The 24,364-nt window shown below is 37.9% G+C and overlaps 1 protein-coding gene and 1 long non-coding RNA gene across 2 annotated transcripts; one reads left to right on the top strand and one right to left on the bottom strand.

Annotated features, from left to right (window-relative positions):
- The first annotated feature begins 2,109 nt into the window (after positions 1-2,109).
- On the top strand, positions 2,110-20,047 carry Wee2 (WEE2 oocyte meiosis inhibiting kinase). Its single transcript, XM_021661358.2, has 10 exons — positions 2,110-2,296; positions 4,622-4,673; positions 7,579-7,751; positions 10,003-10,121; positions 14,147-14,293; positions 15,223-15,330; positions 15,449-15,534; positions 16,415-16,585; positions 18,165-18,307; positions 19,816-20,047. Exons 1-10 carry the CDS (start codon positions 2,187-2,189, stop codon positions 20,045-20,047), a joined length of 1,341 nt encoding a protein of 446 aa, XP_021517033.2. The 5' UTR covers positions 2,110-2,186.
- LOC132653082 (uncharacterized) lies at positions 19,694-24,352 on the bottom strand. Its single transcript, XR_009590738.1, has 2 exons — positions 24,164-24,352; positions 19,694-20,094 (listed from the first exon to the last, which is right to left on the bottom strand). It is a non-coding gene; the product is annotated as an uncharacterized LOC132653082 (long non-coding RNA).
- Between the last annotated feature and the right edge of the window lie 12 nt (positions 24,353-24,364).

Genomic DNA, 24,364 nt, shown 5'->3' with positions numbered 1-24,364 from the left:
TTTCATGATAAACTCACCAGAAACAATAATATCATCAATATGGTTTTGAACACAGCCCTAGGATCATTCACTCTGTGAACTCTTATTAAAAAAAAATCTTTGATCATGCCAATGGCATAAGTTCTTCACCTAAAAAAGTTATTCTAATTTGTATGGTCCATAGCATCTTTCATTTCTGCTTGTGTCAATCATTTATTGATTGTTTATTAAGTCTTGAAGGCTCACGTTACTTAATGTGTCAGAGGATAGTTTGGCTTCTGATTTTACACTGAAAAGTCATAGGCAGAGACCATCAAAATGGTAGAATTCTTTGATAGCAGCCCCCAAGTACAAAGAACATACTTTAGAGTTCCATCTTGGCCATGTGTATGCTATTGTGTGCTTGCAGAACTACAGCATGCATGCTTCTCCAGATCCTGACGCTCAAATATAATGACATTCTGCTCTTTCAGGATCTTTTTTGCTTGAACTTGGCAGTTGGTTAAACTCTGGTCAAGTCTAGGTTCGGTTAGATTAGCAAGTCGTCTTCATTTTCCTATATATTGGTAGCTGGGTATAGCCACATCAAAGCCCTGGAATCTTGATCATTTTAGACTATATAATTTTTAGATTGTTTAATATAATCCACTCAGCACAATGTATAATACTGTCTGAAGAGCTTTTTCATCTGCTTGACTACAAGCAGTTGGTTATCTTCTAGTTTCTGCTGTATTTACTTTAATTCACTTGAACTATAAGCAAGGAAATTCTCTCGAATACATACTTTAACAGAAGAGAAACCTGTGCCTGTAAACAGCTGCCAGAGTGTCTGCCACTCATGAGTGTATCTACATATGCAGGGTCATTTATATTGTCATACCTCTTTAACATGATGGTGGTTAGAATGCATTTAGCTAAGAATCTGTGTAACTCTTATGCTCTTTCATTTCTACTTCTAAGCCCTGGCAACGTACAGTGTAAATTCTTCCTGATGCTATTCTTTTAATAGACAAAACCTATTCCTTATATACTTTTTCTTTAATTAAAATATTAACATAGTTACATTATTTCCCCTTTCCCCTGCCTCTACCCCCATGCCACTCTCCACTGCCTCTCAAATTTGCTCTCTCAAATTCATGGCCTCTGGCCTCTTTTTTCTTACCCAAGACAAAGAACTACAGGCAGATGAAAGATGCTGAGAGTAGAAGAAATGGTGTTCCTCAGGAAATACCAAGTAGGCAATCCTGAAATCACACATACACTAGTCACATTGTGGTACTGAGCAGGCTTATTTATATATTTAGGAATGTATGTATGTAGACTATTATTTTTAATCTCTTTATTTTGCTTCATGGGGGTTCTTCTCATTTTATGTGGTGATTAAGTGAATTTGAGAACTCCCTTTTTCATGTTCAGAAAGAATAATTCAAACCCACTGATGGACTGATTAATACGCTGTGTGTTCATTAAGAGCTAGAATTTATCTCTGTGCCCATCAGCACATCAGCATCTAATCCAGCATGTGCCAATAAGTAGGAACCAAACAAATACTGGGATGAATATGTGAGAGTTAAAGTATAAGAACAGAAGAAAGGTGGCATCAATAGAATCATTTTTGTCTACCTAAGTGCGATCTTCATCTTTCAAAATGAAGATTGGACTTAAGAGTTGGTTTCACAACTAGGAGAACTGCCTGGAAGAACTGGTGGAGCTTAATAAAAACACCGATTCCTGTGCTGACTCAAGATGAGGCTAGAATTTTGTATGTAAACTGCATTGAGAAGAACAAAAAAAAAATCAGAAAGAAGGAGAGGAGGACCTCCCCTATCAGTGGACTTGGGGAGAGGCATGCATGCAGAAAGGGGGAAGGGTGGGACTGGGAGGGGAGGAGGGAGGGGCTTATGGGGGGGATACAAAAGGAATAAAGTGTAATTAATAAAAGTTAAATAAAAAATAATAAAAAAAAGAGCATCAAGTACAATGCAGCTAGTTCTCACTGAACCACACAATCTTTTAGCAATAACATCCTTTGGTTTAAATATCAACTAGCTAGTTGATGTGAAACTTTCTTTTACTTGTTAAAGCCCTATTCTGATTTACCTTTTCTCATCCTTACTTAGAATTCACTGCATCAGCCAGGGATTTCTCCAATAGGGAAGCTATCAGCCAGAAGCTATAAACATTTGAGACTCACACCTGTTCCCCTCATGGATGAGAAGACCTCTCTGTCTCTGGTCAATATCAACCCATTCACTCCAGAGTCCTATAGAAAATTATTCCTTCAATCAAATGGCAAGAGGAAAACCAGAGACTACCTGTAAGTGTACAGTTCTCTTAATTTCTGAGAACTCCTGTGGGCAAGTGCTAGGGTAAGGTGGGGAGTAAGAGCTCTACTTGAATGAAACTGAAGGAGTGTGTGCCCACATCCCTAATCCCTACAGCAGTGCTCCTCACAGGGCCTCTGGCACCTTTTTGTCCTGATGGTTACTTCAGGGAGCTTTTTGGTGAAAAGGTTTGAAGGAACAAGCAATCAATCTGACTTCCAGGAGACAGCTGAATGTATAGGGACTGAATTCACAGATTTCATTTGGTTAACATGAGGCTGGCAAAGGTGGTCATGTTTTAAACTGTATATTGCTACTCTGAATTTGGCCTGTGATTCCTGGTGATACTGGTGATGAGGTACAGGACAACTGTTTAATCTTCTCTGTAGGTGGTGAAAAACTGAATGAAGAGAGGGGGAAAGATAGTGCTGTTTTCAGAGGTGCTAAAAAGTGAAAAGTCAAAGCACTCTTTTTCCCAAAGTGCCATGGAATGGTAGGAATCACCTAAAGAAGGATTGTTTGTGTTACTTCAGATGATAAATTATTTTTGTTACATTCCTCCCTCCCACCCTATCCATCTTCATTGTGTTCCTTGTGTGTGTGTGTGTGTGTGTGTGTGTGTGTGTGTGTGTGTTGGGGAAATGCACACATCCTAGTATATGACTGGAAGTCACAGGACAATTTAGAGGATCAGTCCCTATCCTTCTACCATGTGGAACCTGAGCTTTAACTCAGGTCATCAGACTTGCTGGCAAGTGCCTTCACCTGCTGAGTCATCTCACTGCTCTGCCCAACTTGTGGATTATTTTTATCAGTTTTCTTTGACATTTTGTCTTATACAATGGAAACAGTTCTAAAATGGGGAAGCCATTTGTGTTCATACATACTCAGCAAAATGAATGCACAGCTAACCGTCTGAGCTTTGCAGAGCATCTAGTGTTCTTGCTGTTTGGAATGAGTGACTCTGTAGTATAGAGTCTTATGGCCGGATGAGGTTTTTCTCCATGTAATTGTCCAGCTCTTAAGCTGTCAGTACCTCAACTCAAGTTCACCTAGTCTACTTTGGCTACTAAGACTCCTACTGGTGTTTTGCTCATTATGGGTCTTTACAAACTTTTATAATCAGTGCCCCTTCCTGACTCAGGGAAGCCAATAGGAAAAGACAGATAATTAGGATGAAAGTGGAGATACTGTAGTGACAGTTCCTAATGCTCAGGAGAGGATAGCTTTCTGTACTCACTGTGTTGTCACTTTAAGAAGTATCAGTACATAGTATTAAAGTTAAGTCTCAGATGTTCATCAATTGATCTTATAAATATAGCGTCATTTGCTTGGTTTCTCCCTCATACTCCTCCTCTAAAAGAAAACTGTCTGGTGTGTCCATTGAAGTCCTGCCTAAAGAGCCAGAAAATGACACATGCAAAGGAGGATGTTCATCAATTTCTAATTGTGAAGTAACTGAAAACAACTTAAGCAAAACTGTATTTTTGCTGTCTGTGTACTGAAATAAAAGCTAGGTTCTGGGAAGGCTAGCATTGGCTGCTGTGGCTGTGAATAAAAAAGAAAAATGCCTTGAGGTTACACTTGGTTTCAAATCCAAGTTCTGCCACTTGCTAATTGTGGACCACAATCTCAGCTTTTGCTGGCTCCTCTGGAATAACAGCACCCACCTCCCAGTCTGTGTTCTCCCTTGCCATAACAGAATGTATCTTCTGTTCTGTACTCTCCCTTGGCTTCCACGTCTTAGCATGGGGGTTCTCAACCTGTGGGTCACGATTCCTTTTGGGTTGAATACCCTTACACAGGGGTCACAAATCAGACATTCTGCATATCAGATATTTACATTGTGGTTTATAACAGTACCAAATTAAAGTTATGAGGTAACAATGAAAATAATTGTATGGCTGGGGGTCACTACAACATGAGGAACTATAGTAGAGAGTCGCAGTGTTAGGAAGGTTGAGAACCACTGTCTTAGCATGGTTAATCTATTTGCCTGGAATGTTCACTCCTTTCCTCATTCTGTTCCATTCCTTCTTAGAATCTTTGCTTACATATTCTCTTCTGGAAAAGCTTTTTTTTTTTTTTTTAACCATGAGACCCTCACATAACTGGGTGCTGTTGATGTTTTCTCCTGATGGCCTATTACTATCCTGTCCTAAGCTCTTGTGTTAACTTTCTGGGTTATCTCTAATCCCTAACATAAAGAAGGGAAGGAATTTATTTACTTACAACTACAGAACTTATCACAATACCAGACTCAGTGCATGTGCTGGTCATTCTTTAACCACCCTTGCTCCGACCTGTTCCTTTTTTAGTGAGGAAACTGGAGAAGGAGAGAGCAAATCAGAGCAGTGGCTGCCTGCTAAGGTGAGCATGGTCTTTTGGTCCAAAGTCACAACAAATTTCATCCTATTCATTCTGCCTATCTGTCTGCTTCCTATCCTTTCTGTTCTCCCTCTCTCCCTTTCTTCCCCCTGATCCCTTCCTCCTCATCATCTTCCTTCACTTCTTCCTCATCCTTCCTTTCCTTTCCTCTACTCCTCAATCCTCATCCACCCTATTCTTCTCTACCTTATCTTTCTTTTTTGATATTTCTAACATCTTCCTCGCTCTCCCTTTCTCTTATTCTTTCTTTTACCTTCCATCATCCTTTCCACCCCTTCTCTTTTCCTTACTTTCTCTTTCCCACATATCTTTCTCATAGCTTTAAAAGTTTACATTGCAACAGAATTTACACAGACTGTGGTTAGCATATAGATAATTTGTTATGTTGGCAAGCGATAGCTGATATATATATATTGCTAAGTTATTGGATACATTTTAAAGGTTTTTATTTCTGTTTTTAATCTGAGGAAACTTTCTATCCTGGGGTGGAGAAGGAATGAAAAAATTAAGCTAACTTTGTTTCCTCCCAAATTGGAATGGAGGATAGTTGTATTGGTCCACAGAATTCTTTGTAAAATTTTAGCTGTCAAATATATCCTCATTTGTTCATTTTTGGGATATTCCCCATATAGTAATCTAACTTATCAAAATAATACTATAAACATTTGCCTCTGAAATGTTTCTCACATCTAAATCATAGTTGCTGAAAACTGTGGAGGGCACTGAATGCCCAATAATAGAAGAATGGCTAGGTTAAATACAAAGTCAGTAGGATATTAAATTGTTAGTAAGGTGTTCCCAACATGTAGAAACATGTCTCTTGTCACAATTCAATGTACAACACTCAAAATTTTATATGGTAGTTAGATGTATTATGTGTTACTCACAGTCAGATGTCTCAGTGAAAGCTGTTATTCCAACACCTTTGAATGGCAGAAACCACATGGTTGCTCTCACTTCTTATTACTAAAAAATTCTTGAGCAATCTTTTTTGCATAAGTAAGTTAATATTTTCCATGATTTTTTTCTTTCTGGTTTTATTTTCTCTCTTTCTCCATCTCCTTCCTAAGTGGGGAGCTTCTTATAGCTCAGGCTGGCCTAGAATTTATGATTCTCCTGACTCTCTTCTTGTGGGTTAGGATTGCAGGTTTGGGTCACCACACTAGGCGGAGGAAGCATTTCTAAATGTCAGCATTCAGCTATTGTAACTGCCACAGGGAAGGCTATGGGTATAGGCCTTCAATTTTCCCATGCAAACATTTCCCATTCATGCCTTCACTGCTTTTTACTTTAAGTTTTATCCCTTATTTGTTTTTTTTTAAGTCATTGACTAGTTTCTGAAAAAATGCCAAATATATTTATCAATGAAGAAAATATATCTTTATAAGTATCTACGTAAAAGTAACTGGCCAGGAGAAACACCTTTGAAATATCAAAACAATGTATACGTAAATAGAAGGCAAAAAGATATGTGGATCTGTTGGCACCTATGTATGATGTGTAAATGTATGCATATATGTAAGGTTGACAAGGGTAGTAAAAATCCTTATAGAAAGCAAAATAGTTGAACACATGTGTGTATAGATAATTCTAGGCAAAGAAAAGAAATAATTTTTAATTCTCTAAAAGCAAGGGAATGGTTCTGTGTAAGGGGGTGAGCTGGGTAGCTGGCAGTAATGTGTATAGTGAGTGGTCCTGCTTGTGGCTAAGATAGGGTGGCCAACATACTTAGTGTAAGTTGGTAGGAGGCTTTGGTTCTGCTGTCAGAGTTTAACTTTCTCAAGGCAAATAACTAGGTTTTAAATTCTGCAGAATCATTTGGCAAAATCATTATTACTGAAGGAGTTGAAAAGAGAGCTGGTGGTGGAGGCAAATCCAGATATGGAGGAGCCAGAGCTTAGGACTGCCTAAGGGCATAGAAAATTACAGGCCTTTCTGATAAGAACTGACAGGAATTGGATATACAAATGATCGAGTAATAGCAAGATTTTTTTAAATTTGCTAAAGTTAGATGAGAACCATTTTTGCTAATTGGGGCACTAAAAAATGAAGTTTGAGAGAGAAATGATTTTAAATTTAGAGTCATGTGAGCTGTAAAGATTTTTGATCATAATAACAGACTGTAAAATTTCTATTATACTAAGATAACTGATATTGATATATATAAAACATAAATCAACATACATATATATCAATACATAAATATAAGTGCAATGATACATGTGATAAAACATTGTATGTTATCATATAATATTAATATACTAATGTTGCTATAATATTCATGTTACAGACAGAAAACTGTGAGTTCAGTGATTACCCCTTAGATTTACCAGCTGGGAAATGAGTGATATTACCAGCTCACTAGACACTAGAGGGAGTTATTTCCAAGCACATGTGATAGATTAACCAAGTCAAGAATTTTCTTTCCCAAACTGAGACTTCTGTGAAAAGAAATTGAAATATGAAAATTTATCCCACATGAGGTAAAAAATACAGCACCCAGGCCTTGAGAAAGGCAGGGAGTCAAAAGAAGGTTTTGGTATTGTTTGTGCTTTGCTTTGAAAATGCTTTTAGCTGAGGACAGTAGTTCTGGGTTTCAGAAGCTGTGGGTCTCCCATTAGAATAGGCTGACCAGGTGGAGGAAAAAAAAATTTTTTAAAACAATGTGACCAGGGGCAGGACTGACTCATATGTAAGGTTACAAAGGATACAGATGTGGCCAGCCAGTGGCAAAACTCTTGCTGCCCATGAACAGTAACACAAAGAGAACACATAACATCTGCCTCACATTTCTAAAAAGCAATTTAGGAACTGTAATATAGTTCTGTTTTATTGCTCTCAGTATGTGGGAAGACTTATTCTCTCTCTTTTTAAAAAAATATTTTAGAGAAGTGTTCTACAAGAAACTAATATGGCTTCCCGCTATGAAAAGGAATTCTTGGAGATAGAACGAATTGGGGTTGGGGAATTTGGTACAGTCTACAAGTGCATTAAGAGGCTGGATGGATGTGTTTACGCAATAAAGCGCTCTGCAAAACCCTTTTCAGGATTATCAAATGAGTGAGTACCTTTGAAAAGTACTGGATAAAGCAGGGGTGGTGGCTCACACCTGTAATCCCAGCACTCAGGGAGGCAGAGGCAGGCAGATCTCTGTGAGTTTGTGGCCAGCCTAGTCTACAGAGTAAGTCCAGGACAGAAAGGCTACACAGAGAAATTCTGTGTTGAAACAAAACAAAACAAAGCAAGCAAACAAAAAAAACCAGAAAGAAAAGTATTGGATGAACAAACTTGGATTTGGTAATGTACTGATTCTCAAAACAGTTTTAAAAAGAACTCTGATATCAATAAGAACACATCATTTGCTTGTTTTTAAATGTATCCCACAATTAGAGGTCATTTTACATTCATAGCTTGACAGAGCTGTCCAGAACACCAGTGGCATTTCCCAAAACAGCCTGTGATAACCTGAGATCATGTTATTGTTTGCAGCTATGGGATCTTACCATATAAACTCTGGGTAGCCTAGTACCTATTAGGTAGATCAGGCTGACCTTGAACTCAGAGATCTGCCTGCCTCCACTGGGATTAAAAACATGCACTACCCCAACCAGCATGCTATTGTTGTTTTACTTTCTTGGCTTTTCTGTCTACTGGTCTTACTGTCATTCTAATGAATTGACTTATGGAATGGTCTCCTGGTACTTACTGAAGTTTATCTGAAATACTGTCAGATAAATATTATCAGTGGTTTAGCTCTGTTTTGTACTTACCTTCTGCTTACCTTCTGCTGCTGTGACAAACACAGTGACTAAAAGCATCTTGTAGAGGAGGAAAGGGTTTACTTATTTTATGCTTCTAGATCACAATCCATTGTGGAAGGAAGTCAGGGCAGGAACTCAAATAGGAGCAGAGACAAGAACTATGGGGGGAGGGGGGCACTGCTTACTGGCTTGCTCCCTAGATCATGCTCAGCCTGCTTTCTTATACTTTTTTAAAGTTGGTATCTCCCACAGTGGGCTGGGCCCTCTCCCACCAAATATCAAGTAAGACAACCTCTCATAGACATGGCCGTAGCCCCATCCTAGATGCTACTCCTCAAATGACATTCACTTTTCCTAGGTGACTCGTTTTATCAAGTTGACAATAAAATTAACTAGTACATGTACAATAATCAACTGTATTAAAATTTGATACCTTATGCAAAGGAAAACTATTAGCAATGTTTGTATTTAACATCCAGAACTAACTATCCATTTTCCCTTGATGATAAGGAAAAACAATTATTTTTAAATTGAGTCAATGCTTTTGTGGGCTTTTTTCTTTTCTTTTTTTTTTTTTTCAATGCAGTTTATTCAGGAACATTGAACAATCCTAGGACCCCGGGGAAAGCCAGCCCCCACAGCTTAAATAGCCTCTGGGTAGCCAACCCAGGCGTGCCACGGGGGCAATGCAGATAGGTCCACATACATGGAAGCAAGCCAGATCCTCGGCCTTAGCCAAATGTGGAGTTGTTCGTGACAGAGAGCACTCACCATCGGGAAGGTGGAAGGCGGAAACCAGCTCCATCTTTAAGGCATAGCATTCCGCAGCTCTCTACAGTTCCCCCTTTTTGTTTTAGAGACCCTGAATAACCATTTAGCCAATGTAGCTCATGCCTTAGTTGTACATAAAGGAATTAATGCTCAACTAAAAGGAAACTTGATGGTGTTCAATCAGAGGATTGACCTCTTGCAGGAGCAAATTGATACCCTATGGCTTTTTTCATCTATACTGACCATGCTGGAGTCAGAAATTATGGGCTTTTATTTTTAAATTGGTATCAGTCAAGGGCAGAATTGCCTTTCTTCTGCACAATACGTATCTCTTGCAAGGCTTTTTCCCATGCTTTAATAATGACTCTAATGACTATCTAGCCTTTAGGGAGAAACCAGATCCACAAAAGTATTCACAACCAAATGTGTGAGGGCTTTCTTGTTATGACTATTAGGGTTTTGGCACTGTGATACAGTGAAATTAAGACCCAAAGCTTATCTGCTACTGAGACAGTAAGTATATGCCGTGCTCAATGAATAAAACATGGTTGACCAAGGTTCTGCTCTTAGTACCAGTTTCACCTTGGACCAGTCACCTACTCTCATCATGTTTTCCAATGCATCTTTCCAAGAATCTATAAGGACTGAATAGATAAAATACTAAGGATGCAGCAGGCCCTAGAAAAATAGTTATTTTAATGCCTCCCATGTTTTCCTTAAAAACCCTTTTTAATCTATATTATCTCAATTTTTCTAAATGCTTTTTTATCCCTTGGGAGTTTGGATTTGCATGAAGTTTATGCTCATGCAGTGCTTGGTCATCACCCCCATGTGGTACGCTACTATTCTTCATGGGCAGAAGATGATCACGTGGTCATTCAGAATGAATACTGTAATGGTGAGTATGGACTATTACAGAGGTAGGGGATGAACTTTTTAAAGGTTCAGAAATGTCTGCCTCCTCACAGTTTAAGCCTTTACATATCAGTCATACTGAAAATGTTTGTGCTTGGAAACAGAGATTAACAACAGAACCAAAGAGTATTGTGTGTGTGTGTGTGTGCACGCCCCTGCGTGTTTTGCAGAGCTGGTGTAGCTGATACAACAATGCTGTTAGTCCCATCACAGCTCATCTTATGTGGAAAGGAAAAAGTTAATGTACTAGTTTAGATAATTCTGTTACCATCCACAAGGTACTTGGAAAGGAATAAACTATAACATTGGTGGGAATGTTGGAATGCTCCTAGTTTTGTTGGTTTGGTAAAGGCTTTACCCATTTTGCCTATTTTTCCATGAACTTCTGAGTTAAGGGATCTTTCACATCTCTTACCGCTGCAAACCTCTGAACTAAATTGCTCTCACCATCATGTAGGCATGGGTGGATGCTGTGACCAAACTCAGGGCCTTTAGATGTGTTTTTATATATTGAGTAATATCTGCACGAATTTTAGGGGCAGCAATATGTATTCTGACCAAAGAATACTTGGCAATCCTCTTCCCCACAGCCACCCTGAATGACTCTAACAGTGTAGTCTGGCTTCCAGGACTTCTAGAGCAAACCCAAAGGCCCTGCATACAGTGGTCCAGCCTGGCCTTGGAGTACACTGACTGGTAACAAAGCCTCTCCTTTAGGGAAGTGAGTGAATGAACAAGTAGATGAGAAAAGCATATGGAAGGCTAGGGAATGGCACACACATCCTGCAGAACTACTTGGCATTTCTGTTGTTTTCTTATCGATAAGACGTCCTTTTAGTCTTCACCTATGGTCTTTGCAGACCTTCCATTTTCTAAACTTACCATAACTCCCTCCGTTTGTTCTAATAGTCTCTGGGAAGGTGGAGCCTTTCTTTATGCTTATGATTGAGATTTTTCTGGATCACCTTTTCTTCCCAACTCTTATATTAAAACCTAAGGCTTATTACTTACTTCTCCTCTTTTTCTAAAAGAAAAACTGGTTTGATTTCCATGGTTTTTTTTTTACGACTAGCACAAGTATGAAATAGCAAAAATTAACCAATAAAATGTTAAGATGATGTGAAGTCAATGAAAAGGTTCCAAAAATTTCAAAAGCAGCAAGATGAGGAAGTTGTTTTCATTACAATAATCCTTTACTTCATTTCAGTATTTGAATGCCTTCTCTAAGTTGGATACTCTACTAAACTCTAGGCAGAGAAATACTCCAGATAGAGAAGTATGGGTAAGTCCTTCCAGGTGCTTTGCTCCACTCATTCTGTTAGAAGAACTACGTAACAGAAATCTGATGCAAAGCCTTATGGCTCAATCATAGATAAGGAAGCAGTCAGAAATATATGACAGGGTACTGGAAGGGGCCTAGATATTAAGGCTGGAAGACCTAGGTTTACAGCCAACTCTGATGCTCACTAGCTATATAGCTAATTACTGGAATATCACTCAAACAGAGTGCATAAATGGATGGTAACATTTATTACAGAAGTGATTTGAGAATTAACAATAGCACTGCCAAATATTAGCAGAGAATCAATACGTGATGCATAGTAAAAATAGGGTAACCCCAATTTTCATAAAGAAGGTAAGACTTTAATTAGGCCTTGCAGAAGGACTATATTTTAGGAAATCAAACCAGTTGTTGGAATATCAGGCAGGTTAAAGGCAAAATGCCGGGAGTGGTCTGACCTAAGAGAAAGTAGGAAAACCAGTATGTTAGGAAATAGTATCAGCAAGGTAAAAGCTAGGGACATTATACAGGACTTTAAAACCACACAGTGGTTTTCAGATTAGATGTGGTAGGTTCCAGGTGGCAGGGATTTGCTGCTTTATCGTATTGGCCCATTGTCTTCACAGAGTGCTCATTCACTGATGTAAAACTGATTTTGTAATTTAGTTCTTTACTTCTTTTCATCCATTCTTTCCCACTGCTCATCTCTTAGCCTGTCAAAGCAGTCAGTTGTACATGTACAGTTTTTATTTTAATTTAGATGATATAGTAGGAGTCTTACAAATATATATATTAGATCACTATTAGAGATAATAGCCATCCAATATTAATTTCATAATTTCCCCTGTTGTCCTTCTTAAGCCTGAACCAATCAGATACCCATTCTGTATCCTTGACCCTTGTCAAAATGTCTTGAAAATCACCTCTGGATCAGACTAGACGACTAAAAGTCTCTGATAGACTCAAAAGGCCCCCAGGATTTCAACTGATTCTGGGTTAGAATATTTGTATTTCTGTAATGACAATATTTGTGTATGTGGCATCTTCTGTCATCGAAGTCCCAACTCCTGATTCTACTTGTTTGAATGGCACATCAGGGTCAACATTTACCATGGAATGCCATAAATGGTTGTATTTCTCCATTAAACAAACCAGGAACCAGTGTCAGCAGAAAAGTATCAGTATTATCAACAGCACTATAAAATGATAATGTGAGGATGTATATGTCTGGATGAAATATCCCATGGCTTTTTTCATTTTATTGTTAGAAGTTATTTGCTCTTTATTTGTTTTATTTGTTTTTTTATTTTTAGGCCCTGTTAACAGAGAGGAAAAAAAAATACATTTTAAAGATGTTCTTCCTATCAAGGGGTTAAAGTGCTTTTAATTTACAATCACAAGGACAAGCTACAAATGGCAAAAACACAGTTTTCTATGAGGGCACGAGAATAACAACAGCTGAAGTAAACTCACTCCTATCTGCTACACCTGGGAAAAGCACATTCCATGAACAAGTCTGTGCTTTAAAAAAACCGAGGTCACAAGACACTTTTTTTCTGGGAGTTTCCTCATGTGACTCCATTCCTGGACTGTGTTCTGACAGAGGTCCTTGACTTATTCATTTTCCCTGTTGCCAGGGTAAACATCCAATTCAGAAAAATATGTATTATACTATTGGTCTTTCAGAAGAAGAGTGTGAATTAGAGGTGGTTCTTGTCACTTAGGAATACCCAGGCTGACATCAGCCGAGTTCTCTTGGATGCAGCCCTTCGTCCTTGTTGACATGCAATAAGTTCACCTACAAAATTAGTTTTACAGCAACTTCATTTTTATGCAAAATTAAAATGTTTGCGTTCCTTACATGAATTCTTCTACAATTCCTAGAGAAATAACCCTTTGTCATGTCTTTGTGTGTGTTGAAAGGGAGTGGAATTTTTTTACTGAACATACTTATGTTAGCATAACACATTGGCCTTTAAAGTTTACATGGCATACTTAGTTTAAGTATAAATGTCCATAACACCTCTATTATCATTTTAGACCCTACTATTGTAGAGAGGTTCAGCTGTAGGCTTTGTACCTGCTAATAGAAGTCGGGATTCTAATTTGAAGACCTTGTCAGTGAACTCTAAAAGAAAAATGTTCAGAAACATTCTAACACCTTAGGGTGAGTGTCCAAGCCCAGGCCTGATGTGAACTCAGAAGTTGTGTTTTATTGATAACAAAGTTAAATAAAAATAGTCTACAGCCTGTGAAAAAATATAGGATTCAGACATATAAAACCCTTTTACATTTTTTTTGAGTCACAACCATTAAATTTCCAGTTTTATGATCTATCATTAATGAAATGAGTCACACTGAAATTACTAATGCTCTATAGTTACTAGCCTGACACTGACATGACATTGATTATAAACACCAATAGTAACTACCCAAGTTGGTTTGAGTTGTCTTATTCTTAATAATTAGGTAAAATACACCTAAGGCAGTAGAGCAGGGCCACATATTGGCTATCTGGACATGTACTGAGAAACTAGAATCTTATTTTCCTCTTTCAAATTCCTGAAGTCATAAAATCTCTGGCTCCATTGCAGGGCTGATATTGTATGCTTTGCTCTGACAACTGAACCGACTGAGATTTGTTCAAGTCTCTCATGTTCATTTCTGGTGCCTTTCCACACTTGTTTTGTTCATCTGTAGTGTTGTTCACCACAATTTTTCCTCAGGTGGAAGCCTGCAAGCTGCTATATCTGAAAATGCTGCATCTGGTACTCACTTCCCAGAGGCCAAACTCAAAGACATCCTTCTACAGATTTCCTTGGGTCTTAAGTACATCCACAACTCTGGCATGGTACACCTGGACATCAAACCCAGTTAGTATTTTTACTGTCTATATTCCTTCCGTATGTTGTCTTTGTAAACCATCATGGAAATCTGTACCTGTGGACCTTCAATCTCAAAGACAGTATTATCTAGAAAAAAAAAATCAGTTTCTTCCATTTCTTTCCCATAACCGATTCAGTCAAATACCTTTATACTTTTCTTCTTGAGCCAGGGAATATTAGGGGAAAAGACACTTTATCATGTAGAGAAAAATCTAAGACTAGATATTTAATTTACCACATAGAAAGCTGACAATATGTCAGCTACATTCTGATTGTATTTGTAACTGGTCCTATATTTTTTCTAAGTCAGCCTGGATCAGGGTGAACAGAATGAATGTTTATCACTTCTGAAACCTAAGGAGAAGTCATCATTATTTTTGTGGGCTTTATTTTTAGACAACATATAACCATGCTCTTCAGAGGATGGGAAAGTATGAGGGTGATTTAACTTAAAAAGGTGTTATCCCATCACTGGCTGCTCTGTTGTGATTTAAGAGATTATACAGAACTAGGTGTGTGCAATCAGGAGGCAGATGTAGAACAAGTTCTGTTTGTTGAGAACATCTACATAATAAATTCCAGGCTAGCCAGAGCTACAAAGTGAGACAGAGACAGAGAGAGAGAGCGACAACAGATAGATAGATAGATAGATAGATAGATAGATAGGTCAATCGATAGACAGATAGACGGATATAGATATAGATGTATTTATATATGTATGTACATACATAGGTAGATACATAGATATACAGATATAAACACACAGAAAGATTATGTAGAAACAAATTAAAATTCAAAGATTAGTAGTCATTCTACAACTACATCAAAGGAGGAAAGCTGAAATGTCATAACCACGAAAGGCTCTCTGTGGGGTGGAAACTCAGAAATACGTATATGTCTACTCTCTATTTTTAAAGGTAACATCTTTATTTGTCATAAAATGCATAGTGACTCTCCTATAGCCCCAGAAGAGGCTGAAAGTGAAGCTGATTGGTTTCTCTCTGCCAGCGTAATGTATAAAATTGGTGAGTCTGCTTTCTACTCCATCAGTATATTACTCTATGAAAAAACTGATAGCTACATTTACTCTATCTCCAAAAAAAAAAAAGGACATATTCTTAAAAACACCCTTTCTTTTTAAAGGTGACCTGGGCCATGTGACATCAATCAACAAACCTAAAGTGGAAGAAGGAGATATTCGCTTCCTAGCTAAGGAGATCTTGCAAGAGGTATAAATTAGGGGAACGAGATTCGGGGAAGAACTCATTTTTTTCAATTTTTAATTTTTTGGGACAGAATCTTGTAATGTTATCCAATATGGATGCTACAAACTTGTTGCCTTCCTGTCTTAGTTTCCCAAGTAGCTATGGCTACAGATGTGCAATGAATTTTATAATTCTTTCAACTGTTTTTACTATCAAAGGAAGGCTCATGGTGCCCAAAATGAAGAGTATATATTTGTAATTCAAACTTTTAAAGTCTCATTTCCATTATAAATAGAGCCCAAATACAGTAAAGAAATTCCCCAAAAGCATAGAAATATTATCTCCATTAACAATGAATCAACATTTACATAGTTATTTCTAAAGATCCTTCATTGTTACTAGTATTTCTTAGAATTCTTAGCCTTGTGGGTTGCATAGTAGGAAGGGAACCATCTCTTCATGGTAATCTTTACCATGTTGTTATCTTCCTGATAGCCCACCACCAGCTGATCACTAAAATGACTGTTCATTGATGCTTCCTATTGAGTCCGAACTAGTAAGACTATAACTTCCTTCTGGATAATTCAGGGGAAAGCATTTTCTTTTTTTCTTCCGATCAGCTAATTATGTGTTTAAGCCTCCTTGAATCTGACAGAATAAAATGGTGCTAAGATTCTACCCTGGGCTCTCAGGCACAGAAATATTGTTAAGGTTTGTTTATGTCGCCTTTAGCTTCTTAGGTATAAACCAGAAATGACAGTAAATATAACTTGACGCCCAGGTGAGGCTGAAAGCGAAGGGCCCGTAGTATTGAGAGCTTACACGCAATCAAAGGTCTGCTGGTCGCATTTTACACTCACTCTGCTTGGCAGACTAACTGGTCTTCCTGTCTTCTGTTCTGTAGAACTATCAACGCCTTCCCAAAGCAGACATATTTGCTTTAGGGCTAACGATTGCAATGGCTGCAGGCGCAGAGTCGCTACCCATCAATGGTGACATGTGGCATCATATCCGCAAGGGGAACTTCCCAGAGATTCCCCAGCAGCTCTCACATGACTTCTATGGTCTTCTTAAGGTAGTACCTCTTCTGAGTTGAAAGATGTAACATCTATACTTTAAATGTGATGACAAGTGTGGTGGTTAGTTATATGAACACTTGTGGCAGGGGTTAATATGAATTTGTTGGGACCATACATGAAGTGAAGGAGGGAGGAAGTAGGAAGTTCACATAAGAAAGACTGAAACTTCCTAAGAAAACTTAACTTCCACAATACACTGATGTGGACACTTTATTTCCTCTTCCTAATAACCCTATAGAATAGCAGACAGTCCATTTTCTGCAGTAGAGGAAACTCGAGCTCAGAGGGGTTCTTGTATTCAGTTAATAATTGGTAATTTTAAATTGAAATCTTCTCTTCCCCTCCAACTTCAGGGTTTGCACTGTTGTCAATGTCCAGTCATGACAATTTTGCAAAAGAATCACTTCAAGGGTATCTTTAAAAGTGTAAGCAATTTTTTGATAATCGACAATACCAATTATTTGAGCTACTGAGGTAAATGGGTAATGCCAATTCAAAAATCTGTGATATATGTTCTTATAAATATGTATGCATAGGGATAACAAAAGCATGACATTACATTGAAACAAAGACAGTTACAAAAACAAATCAAACAGCACCAATAATAAGACACCAGCTACCAAGAAGTTAGGAATCATATCCCCTCCCCTAAAAACAAAACAAAACAAAAAACCAAAAAACCAAACACACAAACATAGGCTAGAAAACAAGGTTGGCTAGGTGGTTAGGATCCCTAACATTGCTTTAGAAATACCTACTCCTTTGGACATTACACTTAAATTACAGACTTTACCAAAAATCTTCAAAGAATCTGTAGTTACAGATCCTTCCGTCTTCCATTTTGCTGTCCAAGAAAGAAGAAAAATATTCATTTACTCTTTTGTTAATAGCCTAATCATTGATAAAGACATACATATAAAATATACACATATGTATGTGCACATATATGTATGTATATATACTATATATGTATGTGTGTATACACACTCATACTATAAATGAACCTTAGATTTAGTTCATATTTACTGGATGCCTAATGATTAGTGTATTTAGGTATACAGCATACACTCTAGCTTTGTCCCATGTATAGTGTATAAATTATTTTAATTGACTTAAGCCTTACAACATCCCCATAAAGAGAAGAGCATTATAATGAGTTTCAGAAAAAAAATGAGCTGCAGTTAAGAGTAAATGGTGGTGCTTGCTGTAAACTTGGACTCCAATGGAAAGCTTAGTGTTTGTCATCCTATGACGCCATAATAATTACATATATTATCTAGAGACTGATATTTTAATCACATGGTAATCCACAATAGTCAACTCATCTTAGGTTACAGATCTCTACCCTGAGATAAGTATTTTAGGGTCATTAAGAGACAAAGGAGTACAATGTAGTGGAAATCCAAGTCACAGGTACAGACAAGCGGTTCCCATCTGTTTAAGGTGCAACAAAGTTTTCACTGAGTAGTTTTGCAATACCCAGCAGTAAACTCTGAACTGAAGTCGGCTTGACTGGGAAGAAGATTCCAGTATCGAAACTTCTGTTTCCTTCCATGGTCCTAAATCAATCTTCAGAACATGATCCACCCTGATCCAGAGGAGAGACCTTCCGCAGCAGCTCTGGCCAGAAGTCGAATCCTCCGGCCCTTTCTGGAGAAGACAGATGAACTCCAGAAACAACTGAACTTGGAGAAATCCAAGATAGCCACACTGGAAAGGTCAGTTGGTTATTGGAATCAAGAAAGCATCTGTTTGAACCTCTCGCAGTGGTCTGACTAGACTGATGTATCTGTTTGGATTCATGCTTATTGTATATTCTATGTCAAGAGACATAGGCTCTGGCCCACAAGAAGTGTGCTTTGTTTTATGGCATGGGAATTTGCAGCTCTGAGACTAGGCAGTTTGAAAGAGAATTCCAAGTAATCCAAAGAAACAAGAGGGAGGAATACAAGGAAATTACCAGCGATAAGCAAGTCCTTGGATTCTGAGGGACAGTGGGTATCAAATAACTGTTTGGAGATCACCTAAGATAGTCTTACTTAAACAGAGATGTTTTAGGATGCTTAGGTGAATACTACTTTAGAAAGCATCAAAGTGCAGGGACAGAAGGCAGATAGCCTACCCTGATAACATGTTTAGAAGATGATGCATGTTTTTTTTTTTTTTTCTGGGAAAAGAGGGCAATCCGATTTCTAGTTATGTAGGTCTGTATTCGTTTATCAATTTATTCCTTCATTAGACAAATGGGAATTAGTATAGGTGTGATTGGAAGAGGTCATACAATGGTATTTACATAGACCTTTGAGGGAGTGCTTAGTTTATTATTATAATAACATATGTGCACTATTAAAAATAAAAAGGAAAGAAATGAAATATGGTCCTTGTTTGAAATTTGCTCAGAAGTTAACTTTGCTTAGCTACAAAATCCATCTTAGAAGAACGAGCTTGAAAACTTGAACAGTTTCAAATCCATGTCTTAGTTTTGAGCTGTGGAGACTTTTAGCCTTTAGGGAGGTAATTAATTATTCCTAATAAATTCTTATTTTTGCTCTTTTTACGTTTCATTGTTTCAGGCAATAGACTACAAAATACCATATATATGCATATTATAGTTTACACACACACATATATATTGTTCAGAATAATGTGAGTTGTCTGTAAAGGTGTGGTGTACATACTCTGTAAGGCTAGGCTGAAGGGACAAGTGACTATTATCTTCAATACAAGTGATGGTCACTTATTATAGAGATGGGGCAAGTGGCATCTTGAAACTATCTAGACCAATGGTTGCTCAGCTTGTTCTGTAAAGGAATAGATACTAAAAAGTTCATGCTTTGCAGGATGTATCATTTTTGCTGTGATGACTCAACTCAGACATTGTTGAATGAAAACTGAATATATATAATATATATTTATAATATGTATGTATAGCAGATAAAATGAATAACTGTGTTTCTGTAAGATCTGTGGGTTTTTGCCCCCCACTCCTTATATTTTGCTTAAGGAGTTGTTCACCTAGAATTTTAATTTTAAAGGTGATTTGTGAGCCATGCATGTATCAACCTTTTTAACAACGGTAAAAATCACAAGAACTGATTACTCCATTCTGCATATATAGCTCAGGCTTCATTTTTAAGACTGAAATAAAGAGAGAAATTAGCTGTGATTATAAATACTCCCTCTGGTGAGGGAAGACTTTACCCATGCCTACACCCTTTGATTACAGGGAACTGATAAAAGCTCAGCAAGTCCAGACCCCTCAGCGAGACCTCCACCATGGTTATCCTGGGACTTACGGGGCTCACCAAAGCCCAGGAAGCACACGACATCTGGTGAGGGAAAGGAGCGGGAGCCCTCAAGCTGCTCTTGTGGGGCATTCTCCTTTGAGGTGCTTGCTTATCACCAGCCAGCCTTCAGCCATGCACTCTTCAGAAAACTCTTACAATGAGCAATATTGAGCCTGCTTGAAAGCAGCATGATTTCAAAAGCCATCCCAATGTGCCATCTGTAAGCAAAATCACAGAGCTTTTAGGGTTTCTTCCTAGCAATGGTCTCGTGTATCATAGATCTGGACATTCTCTTCCCTACCGTCATGTTTCTAGTGCCACTTACTGAGAGCATCAGATGAATAAGCAAACATGCCTCTGAACTCAAAGAAGCAGAAACACATTCTTTTGGCCTATGGATTAAGAAGTTAGCATCACTTATTCTTCACCAGGACCCAGGAAACTTTCCCTGCACATAGGCAGGAATAAGCACCAGTCCACAAGAGGATATTGCCCGTATTTCGGCAGTGCTTCCCAAGCTGTATCTACTCCTACAATTGCCAGCTTCTTGGAGCAAGGAATTTGTCTAATATATTTTCTGAATGGAAGCAATCTCTTTTCTGATTTTGTATTATTAAATAAAAGACTATCATTGTGTGGAATAATTACAAGTAAGACTATAATGCGGACACTCCTGAGCTACTTATTAACTTGTGAAACAGAACAAGCAGAGGCAGGGGCCCCAGGAAGTTTGATGTAACTGTCCTCCATGCATGCCATTCCTTTTGTGGCCATCCCTGGCCTGTCCTATATCTCTGTGGCCGATTCCATTTGCTTTTGAGTTTTTGAACATTATCATCAGGTTCCCTTGATTTTTTTTTTTTTTAACCAGAATTTGTCTTTTTCTTTTCTGTGCTTTTAGCATATTTTAATCAAAATCTTTCCCTCTGTGTACATTTAAGGAAACAGAACATTTGTAAATAAAGATTTTTATTTTGTCCAAAGACAAACATGGGTAAAATATTCTCCTTTGTAATATGGACAAAGAATGTGAAATTCATTAAAATTTCTTGTCATTAAGAGGTAATGTAGGTTAGTAGTAACATGTCTTTGTGTCAACACCATAAACCCAACTGCACAGGTACATGGACAATGGCTATATTGGCCATAAATATATTCTTTGTGCAATCTGAATAAAGGTAACCTGTTAAAAATTAATTTAAAATTAAGAAAATATCCCTACTGACTACAAAGTATTTCCAAAGTTGTTTTCAAAAAGCCTTAAAGTATATGCTACTTTAAGTAGCTTATGTGGAAGGCTCTTCCTTTTCATTAGGGGGCTTTAGAAAAAAGATTTAAAAGTGAGATTAGACTTTCTGAAGTTTGTGTTTTTGTTTGTTTGAACCAACTTTCTGTTTATGGTAAAGTACTGCCATCCACAGCTAGATGGCAGTGTAAGCCCGTACTCTGCCCTCCCAGGTATTGCTCTCCAGGCAGTTCTGGAGGGTTTGAAGTCTGTAGTCTACTACGCTTAAGAATTCAAACTGAAAATGTAACTAATAATAAAAAAATAAAATTAAAAAAAAAAAGAATTTAAACTGAGAAAAGTTCCTGTGCTGCCACCTGTCACCACATTTAACTGGGAGAGCTCTGTGTCCATGGATGAACTACATGATGGAATCAATCTCAGGCCACCGCCTCCTGTTCTCTGTCCTGCTCTGCCAGTTACTGTTCTATTGCTGTGAAGAGACAGCATGGCCAAGGCAACTCTTATTTATTTAGAGACAGGGTTTCTCTGTGTAGCCTTCACTGTCCTGAACTCATTTTGTAGACCACGCTGGCCTTGAACTCACAGCAGTCTGCCTGCTTCTGCCTCCCTGAATGCTGGGATTAAAGATGTGTGCTACCATTTCATTAAGGTCTTGTTTATGGTTTCAGATGGTTAGGACGTTATCAAATAGTGGGAATCAGACAGGCATGGCACTTTACATCCTGATCTGTAGGTAGCAGACAGGGAGCCATGAGGCCTGGTGTGGGGTTTGAAAACTCACAGGCTATCCCCAGGGACACGCCTCCAAGAAGACCACACCTATTCAAACAAAGCCACACCTCTGAATCCTTTTAATTCTTCCCCAAAAGTTCCACTCCTTGGTAACAAAACACTCATAAATATGAGTCTATGGGGCCATTCTCATTCTAACCACCATGCTCTACCCTACCTCTCTTCCCACTCTCTCTATGGAAAAGGTTCTGGGTTCCCCTACAGTGGTCTTGGAACATATATTCTTGTATCTCTAAAGAACATTTGAGACATTTTTTTTTTCAATTTAGTTAAATTTTTTGGGTTCCTCAACATTTCAGTATGTTTGAGTTTGTCTGAACTCATATTTTCATTCACGTTTCTGTGTTCCATCCTGAAAGCTGAGCCCTTGTGAAGACTACACTTGTTTTAAGGTTCACTGTAAGCTGTGTGTTCGTAATGGGGTCTTTGTATTCTAAGAGCTCATCATCAATGGGGATGACACACTTTCATTGTCATTTACATTACAATATGCAAAAAAAGATGAGTAGTTGAACACAGAATTGTTAAGGTGTGTCTGGGGGGCATTTTAAATGCCGAGGATGCTAACAGCTGACCAAGGCTGAAGTGCCTGTCATTGAGAAGGATCCATTAACAGAAGAAATGCCTCAGGTACAGTTCCTCCCTGACACTACACAAGTACAGGTACATTACAATACAGTTTTGTCAAAAAATAAAAAAAAATGAAGGAGCAGCGCTTGCAACATTTACAGACAACCATCTAAGGAGAATGTGCAGATCGCTTTCGGTGTGGAAACGATACTCAGCCAGGACTCTTCATGCAGAGGTTAGTTATAAAATCAAGGAGTTTGCCTCAGGGAACCCTCTATTTTTCTTTAAATAACCTTCTCTACATTCTTTGCATAGAAGAAACGAGGTATTGATGGGATCATGAGGAAAGGAACTGGATAGAGGTGAGCGAATAGATGTGTGTAACTTGGAAAAAGAATTATGATTATTACGAAGTTCAAGTCAGGGACCATTAAAACAAAGCTTGCAAGGGTGGGTGGGGAATTTCACTCTGGAAGAAAAGGTGAATTTAGTTTTTCCTTTGCCTTGTCTACAAAAAGATTTTTAAAATAGGAAACCACTGAAGTAAAGTGGTAGATGGGATGTTTTATTAGCAGTAGTGCAAGGCTCCAAACAGTACCTTGCTATTTCAGAAAATCAACTTTGTCAAGGTGGAAATACAGGAAGATACATATCTGTAATCACATCACTAGTGAGCCAGACTTCAGAAAAGGTTAAATGTATGTTGAAATAGTTCAGATTTTTTTTTTCTTTTTTAATTTCTTAAGTGGCAAGAATGGACCCGAGGAAGCAATGCGTTAGAATGATTTGGAGGTCCCTTCCTTCTAACACTGGACAATGACAAAAACTGGGAATACGGAGCCCCATCACATCTAGGCTGCCTTGGGTTCTTTAAACTATAGGACTTCATACACAGCTTACCTGAGGAGAGCCAGGATTTGGGTAAACTATGCAGGATTTGAAGGAGTGAAAGAAATTCAGCAATCAAGATAAAAGATGCCAAAATGTGATATTTTGGAAATAATAAACAAAAAATTTTACTATAAACACAATACCAAAGACAAGATCAATAAACTTAAGTTAATTGAAATTATTTAAGACTGTCATTTAGAGACCAGCAGGAGTGAATGAGTTTCATACATAGTGAGTTTTAAGTTTCAGGTTAGCCATGATTACAGAGTGAGCCACTCTCTTTTCTTCTTTTTTGTTTTGTTTTAAACTCCTCTATCTAGAGTAATCGCCAGAGTTGTGGAATTGAAACACAAAATGCGAAAATATTTTAAAAATACTGGTTAGTTTTTCTACCTAAGCTTATAAGTAAAATCTTACACTTAGCTTTCCTTTAAAGCAATGCTGTTTTAATACTCTTAAAATGTCTTGAAATTTCATTAACTTTTAATGTTTTAGAAAAAAAAATACATAAACCCCATAATATAAGGGCCCACTTTCCTTGCGCCTCAGGCACAGTTCGGGACCTGTAATAATAATAATAATAATAATAATAATAAAGTTAAGTATTTTGCTCCTCACGTATTCCTTGAAATAATTTTGACTCAACATATTAAGATATCTAGATGACCGAGTTTTTGTCTGCCCTTCAATTTTACGATTTCAGTGCCTTGGTCTTAAGTCCCAGCCTTGCTGAATTAGGAGACTTTCGTCGGCTTTAATTCCCCCAAAGGTTTTATTTCACCTACCTTACTCCCTCTCCTAGTCTGGGAACATCATGAAATAATTTCAATTCAGGACTGGGAATATAGTTCAGGGACAGAGTTTGATTAGACAGCGCGAGGCCACTACCGGTCTGAGTGGAGATCTTTAAGGAAAAGGAAAAAAAAAATTATTTACACCCGGGTCTCTTCATCTACCCACTTCCGCCTGGAAAGAAGTTCCTGGCA

The sequence above is a fragment of the Meriones unguiculatus genome, chromosome 3 (genome assembly GCF_030254825.1).
Source record: "Meriones unguiculatus strain TT.TT164.6M chromosome 3, Bangor_MerUng_6.1, whole genome shotgun sequence".
In the NCBI taxonomy this organism is placed as follows: domain Eukaryota; kingdom Metazoa; phylum Chordata; class Mammalia; order Rodentia; family Muridae; genus Meriones; species Meriones unguiculatus.
This window is presented reverse-complemented; position numbering and strand designations above follow the sequence as displayed.

Excerpts from the sequence above, each read along its gene's own strand:
- Wee2 (XM_021661358.2), top strand. The coding sequence starts at position 2,187 with ATGGATGAGAAGACCTCTCTGTCTCTGGTCAATATCAACCCATTCACT. Across the intron at positions 15,331-15,448 it reads CAGCGTAATGTATAAAATTG|GTGACCTGGGCCATGTGACA; the intron begins GTGAGTCTGCTT and ends TTCTTTTTAAAG. Across the intron at positions 18,308-19,815 it reads AAGATAGCCACACTGGAAAG|GGAACTGATAAAAGCTCAGC; the intron begins GTCAGTTGGTTA and ends CTTTGATTACAG.